We start from the raw sequence: 6022 nt of genomic DNA, 5'->3' as shown, positions 1-6022 counted from the left end.
CGTGCGACAATGATCACGGCTTCCACCGTGCCCCAGGGGTGGGGGTGTCCCGGCTCAGCCACCGGYGCTCCCGGCAGCAGCAGGTCCTCTTCCCTTTGGAGCAGCGTCGGGCACCCGACTGCGGGCACTGCAGGAGCTCAGGTTTCCCCAGCCTCTGGCAGATACATGCGGGAAGAAACTCGCTAAAGGAGAAGGTTGTTAAATAATTTATTGATTTGTACAAAGTCTTTCCAACACGTGTGGAGACATTCTAGTGTAAAATCAAGTGTCCATTTTCCTCTCGTGCTTTTTGGGGGCCTTGTTTTCTTTTTTTGGTATTGTTAAGCATAAAATCCGGAGGCAGGAGAAATGAAACTGCCAAAACACTGAGGGACGGAGTGAAAGAAAACTCCCGTTTTTACACTAGAAATATACATCACAAAATCTGAAATTTACTATATACAAAGTGGCTGAGATCAGACTTGGGACCAAAAGTAAACGTAACAAAACCTGATTGTTAGGAACAGGAAACTAACAGGAAGGCTAAAGAAAAGAACGGGAAACTTAAAGGGACACAAAACCCAAAAAGTTGGAAAAATTTCTCTGAAATTTACATCGATGAGAAAGAAAATAATTTCATAACTTATTCTGTAAAAAATATATACATTTCACATACATTTTAGTCTGTACAAAACACCACTTCAAACACCCAGTTACACTCACCCCGCCGCTCTGCCCGATGCAGCCGTCGGCCCCGCGCCCTCACAACGTATCCGAGCTGGTGCTGCAGGGGCTGACGAGGGACAGGTTCGTGGACTTGTGCTTTTTCAATAGCCTCGTGATTTTTTCGTCGTCTGAATTGGGGTCCAGGGGCTTGTTGTACTCGTCATCGTCCTCATTGTCCGAGCTCTCCTTCAGCTTCTCTGTCTCTGAGTCGTGCTTCTTCTTCGCCGAGGCCATCTCCGCCGCGTGTCTCTTCCGCCACTTGGTCCGTCTGTTCTGGAACCAAACCTGGGCACGGGCACAGAGTACAGCTCAGCCACGGCCTCGGTGCCGCTGCCGCGGCCACCCGGTCCCATCCCGCGCTGCGGGGCTGCGGGCACTCGGAGCAGAGCCCGCACCAGGCAGAGCCTCGGGCGGCTCCTGGCAAGGCTGCGCCCTGTTGGGGCACCTGCTCGACTCTGCGGGGCTTCACGACGGTAAAAGCAGCAGCTTCCCGGGGCAGTAGTTTGTTGAAAACGCTATACAATAGCCAGAAAAATACGAATTTTTYGCTTATGGTGCACCCCAACACTCGGATGCACCTGCAATCTTTGCTAAAAATTTTGCGCAGTTATAAAAGATAAAATTGTGCCCGTGGACACACATCCTCCTGGAAAAGTAACCCTTCGAAAGTAATTACCCACGGGGGACTTTTTGTTCTTTATGGGATGGGGTTTTTTAACATATTATGTCTGATTATCTTAAATCATTTACAGCACAGAGTTCTAAAAACAAAATAAGTTAGGTAGAAATTAGCCTAAAATCTATACAATATCGAAATATAATTTAAGTTTCAACTGACTAAAAAAAATTCCCTGCATGGTTGCGCCGCGTTCATGGTTGTAGTAATTACCGACATGGCAGAAAGCGGCGGCGGCAGGGAGCGGGAGAGATGGGAGTCCGCAGGACAGACCTACCTTCACCTGGCTCTCGGTCATCCCCAGGGAGTAGGCGAGTCGTGCGCGCTCGGGTCCTGCCAAGTATTTCGTTTGTTCGAAGGTTTTCTCTAAAGCAAATATCTGCTGCCCAGAGAAAGTCGGTCGAGAGTGTTTCTTCTTGCCGTCCTTGTCCAAAACCATCCCCGTCTGAGCTAAAAGCGGAGAAAGAGCTGCGTCAGGGACGAGCCCTGCCCTGCTCCTGGCCCGTAGCCGGCCCCACCAGGCACTGCGGGGCCGCTTCGGGTGTCCGCCGGCTCTGAAGCAGGATTCGATCCGGGACAGGCCCGGGGCCATGGGGACCGAGTGACCCGCACCGGGCCCTCCTGCCGCCCGCCCCATCTACCCGCGCTCGTCCGCCCACAGCGTGTGCCTCCCCGGCTCTGGACCCCATGCCGCTCTCTCTCCGCACGSTGCCAGAACCGACAGCACTTACCGGGACAGGCGAGCCGGGGGTCTCTCCAGGGAGAGCCTTGAACCACTCCCGGCCAGAAAATGGGCGGCCGTCCCGGCAGCTCCGCCAGTGGCTTCGGGTAGCGGGAGACGGCAGCGGGACTGAAGTACATCCCGGCCGAGGCCGCCAGCCCGTTGATGCGGGGCAGCCCTCCCAGCAGGTTACTGGTACTGCCCACGGGCCGCCCCAGGATGTCGCTTATTCCGTGCGGCGTCCCCAAGGGGATCTGCGTGTTTAGTCCGCCTAGGGCCGGCGCCTTGAAACCGGAGGGGTTTTGTAGGGCGTAGGGGAACAGGGAAGTCTTCATCTCGGCCATGTTGTGCAGCGCGGCTAGCGGCGCACTGCTGAGGACGAACGCGCTCTGGCGATTAGCATCCATCTGTCCCACCGCTAACATCTGCGGGCATCAGAGAGCGTGGGTCCTTCCCAATCGCGCCGCGGCCGCTCCGCTGGGGACCCTCGCCGGGAAGGCGGCCGCGGGCGGGACGGGCTGCTCGCTGCCCGCGGGATTTCAGCGACAGCAAGTACCGAAGTTTGCTGGGTACAGAAAATCCCAGCGCTTCCCCGCCCGCTCCGGAGACGCGCACCTCCAAAGTCCAGGCTGAAAATCTGCGAAAGCCGAGCCGGGGCAGCGCGGCGAAACAACAGATCGGGAGTCCCGGGAGAAAGAGCCCTCACCGGCGGAGCGGCCCGGCGGACGAAGGGTATTGCGTTCCACGCGCGATCCGTCCGCAGGGGATGCAGGGGGATGCAGGGGATGCAGGGAGATGCAGGGGATGCAGGGGATGCAGGGGATGCAGGGGATGCAGGGGGATGATGCAGGGGGATGCAGGACCGGCAGCTCCGCGCCGCCCCGGCCGCGTGTCCGGTGACCGGGGGACGCTCCGCGCCGCGCCCCGCGCGCAGATAACCGCGCGGACACCTGCGCGCCCCGCGCCCATTGGACAGCCACCGCCCCGCGCCGCCACCATCGCCCAATCGGCGGGCGGCGCGCGCCCCCACCCCAATACGTCACGGCCGGGCCAGCCGTGGGAACGCGCGGGGCTGCACGTGGCCGCGCTGCGCCCGACGGGACCCGGGACGGGACCCCCGATGAGACCCCCGATGAGACCCCGGCCCGACCCCGGCCCGACCCCGGCCAGATCCCGGCCAGATCCCGGCCCGACCCCGGCCCCACCGCCGGGATCAGCCAGCCGCGCCCCCGCCGATCCGCTCCGCCCCCGCCCGTGGGCAGCGGGTACCCGGGAGGCGGCGGAGCCCCCCATGCGCCGCGTCGGGCCCTTCCCGGCAAGCGGGGACGCGGCGCWGGGACCGCGGCTCCGGAGCACTGAGTGGTAGTGCCCGCTCCGATAGTCGATCTGYCGGTAATCGGCTCCATCTTCAAATGCACAGCGGCCGTTCCCTCGCGTTAGAGCCCACCGTTGTTTAAGTGGTTGTAAAAAAATGATCCTACGCCCTAGGAATAACTGTTTTGTTCAATTTTGTTGCCTATTCTGAAACACACTGGCTCGCAGAGGCCTGCCTGCCTTCCTCCCTCCCTCCCTCCCTCCCTCCCTCTTTCCCTCTCTCCCTCTCTCCCTTCCCTTTCTCCCTTTCTCTCTTTCTCCCTCCCTTTCTCCCTTCCTTTCCCGACGGAGGGGTATAGCCCCTGGTCTTTAAAGGGATAAAACTGCTACTGCATCGTTGCAGAACTAAGCTCATTCGCAGAAATAAAAATACCAGAGATAKTCTTAATCGAAAGCATAATTAATTGTCAAGAAAAGAACAAATCGGATTTGAGGTTTTTAAGGTCATTCCAGAAACTGGGCTTGTAGCATGTTCTCCGCCTGCCACTGCTTTCTCCTACGGTTTTGATACATTGTTAACCAAAAAGAACATTAACCACAACAAGCGGGGAGCTAAAACTTTGCGAAGTGTTCACAAAGTAAACACGAATCGACTTGATCATATCAGAACAATTATTAAAAGCGTGGTCCTTTGGCTGTGGTCATGTCTATCGTCAGAATCGTTTGCAAGTGAACAGGGTTTCGTTTAACCGCTAACAACACTGTAATGTCAATATAGGTATGGGAAGTAATTATTGAGGCTCGTCAATGGTCTTTGTTTTCAATAGCTGGAGTTACAGGATGTAACAGTCCGCGCGCCTTGTTTTGCGCATCTTTATAAACCTCTTAACGTACCAACGTGAGATTAAAAACGATGTTGCGCTAAAGGTTTTAATAAAGGACTTCATTGCTTTTCCCTCTATTTCAAACATCAGCAGCTTGGTGAACACGGTTTATCGGGTTTCTTAGCAGAGCCTCAACAGCTCTGTCCAGGCTGTCTCTGCGACGCCTGCGTGCGTTGCGAAGGGGTTGGCAATGCCACCGGCTCCCTCCGCCTCCGGCGCGGCTCCGGCTCACGGAGGCGTAGAAAGCTGCTGAAGGCGGCCGCCGATCGGCCCTCCCGGAGAGTCGTGAGTTCCACCCGGGCAGGCAGGTGCCTTTGCGCGGCCAGCCCTCGGCTCGGTCTCTGCCAGCCCGTGCCTCTTCGGGCCCTAGACCGCCGAGTTTGCCCGCGTCCCGCCGGCCTGCCCGTCCCGGTGCGGTTCTGAGGACCAGCAGCGCCTCCGCCCTCAACTGTTGAGCCTCTGAATGCCGACATAGCGGCGCTGAGCGGCTCGGTTCGGCAGGGCTAGCCTCGGCCGGCCGGGAGCCGTGTGCTGATCCAGGCACAGGCAGCTGGCAGCCGCTCAACGAGGAGCAGCCSCGCCGGGACGCCGCTTTCTTGGCCGGGACTGATGGAGCAAGGTATGCGCACGGCCTCCCCTATCCACGCTGCGGCGGGGCGAGACTAACCATTGCCTACCCATCCTAACGGGTAAGCTCTGCTCAGGGCTGCGGTGTCGCTGGAGGGCCGTGGCGGAGCGCAGTGTCCCTCCGCCCGGCCGGCCGCCTGCTCCCCGGACATCCGAGGGTGTCCGTGTCCGGGTACCGCCGCCAGCTTCGGCCGCMGCCAAGAGCGCGCAGCACTCGACTGGACCGCGGCGGCCGGCGGCCCTGCGGGGACCGCTTCCTCGGAACCCTCGCCCATCCGGCTTACAGATCCCTGGGGCAGAGCAAAGCCTCCCACTCCGCCTRAAGCTGCCCTCAGAGTCCGGTTGGCAGTTTTTATCTGTCATCAATTACACTTGTTGCACAGTACTGGTGCGTTTGTCCTGTTCACTGACTTTCCTGAAACCTCATACTCTTTTTTTTTTTTTTTCTTTTTTTTTTTTCCACGCGAAAATATGTGGGGTTTATCTCTGCAGACCCCATTTTCTTTTTTTTTTTTTTCCACGCGAAAATATGTGGGGTTTATCTCTGCAGACCCCATAGGGTAATAAATCTACTTTTGTGTCTTTTCTTCCGATGAATGTGGCACTGAAGGAGGAGACTACCGACAGGCATCGCCCGGTGTCTCCAGGWCCCCGCCCCCGGGCTTCTCGCGAATCCTCTTTCCGCCCCGCCGCTCCCTCTCCTCGATGCTGTCGGGTCCCAGGCGCTGTCAGACTGTTTCGGGGCCAAGCAATCCCGTAGCCCTTATGCAAACCCGTTCCGGGTGGCAGAGCTGGTTCCTCTCGCAGATGTCGCAGAAGCCGGGCAGTCCTCGGAGAGACAGCACCGTCCGCTCCGCGCGCCCGGGCCCCGGCCATCCCCGGCCATCCCCGGCCATCCCCGCCATCCCGGCCATCCCGGCCATCCCGGCCATCCCCGGCCATCCCGGCCATCCCCGGCCATCCCCGCCCACCCCGGCCATCCCGGCCATCCCGGCCATCCCCGGCCATCCCGGCCATCCCCGGCCTCCCCGCCATTCCCGGCATCCCCGGCCACCTGGCTGCTCATCCCCCGCTCCCGGCGCCACTCCCGGAATC

At 59.0% G+C, this 6022-nt stretch overlaps 1 protein-coding gene across 1 annotated transcript; it reads right to left on the bottom strand.

The window, feature by feature from the left end:
* Positions 1-206: 206 nt before the first annotated feature.
* Positions 207-2849, bottom strand: NKX6-2 (NK6 homeobox 2). The gene is made up of 3 exons (XM_057384110.1): positions 2113-2849; positions 1659-1831; positions 207-990 (listed from the first exon to the last, which is right to left on the bottom strand). The coding sequence occupies exons 1-3, from the start codon at positions 2525-2527 to the stop codon at positions 742-744; spliced, it is 837 nt and encodes a 278-aa protein (XP_057240093.1). The 5' UTR covers positions 2528-2849; the 3' UTR covers positions 207-741.
* Positions 2850-6022: the final 3173 nt, after the last annotated feature.

Source organism: Malurus melanocephalus, unplaced genomic scaffold (genome assembly GCF_030028575.1).
Source record: "Malurus melanocephalus ecotype Western Australia unplaced genomic scaffold, MMel_1.1 scaffold_686, whole genome shotgun sequence".
NCBI lineage: Eukaryota > Metazoa > Chordata > Aves > Passeriformes > Maluridae > Malurus > Malurus melanocephalus.
Note: the sequence above shows the minus strand (reverse complement) of the source record. Positions and strands in the feature narration are given on the sequence as shown.

Bases quoted from the DNA above. Each gene is read 5' to 3' on its own strand.
- NKX6-2 (XM_057384110.1), bottom strand. From the start codon at position 2,527: ATGTTAGCGGTGGGACAGATGGATGCTAATCGCCAGAGCGCGTTCGTC. The intron at 1,832-2,112 runs GTAAGTGCTGTC...CTCCGCTTTTAG, and splicing joins CCCCCGGCTCGCCTGTCCCG to CTCAGACGGGGATGGTTTTG. The intron at 991-1,658 runs GTAGGTCTGTCC...GCCCGTGCCCAG, and splicing joins TGACCGAGAGCCAGGTGAAG to GTTTGGTTCCAGAACAGACG.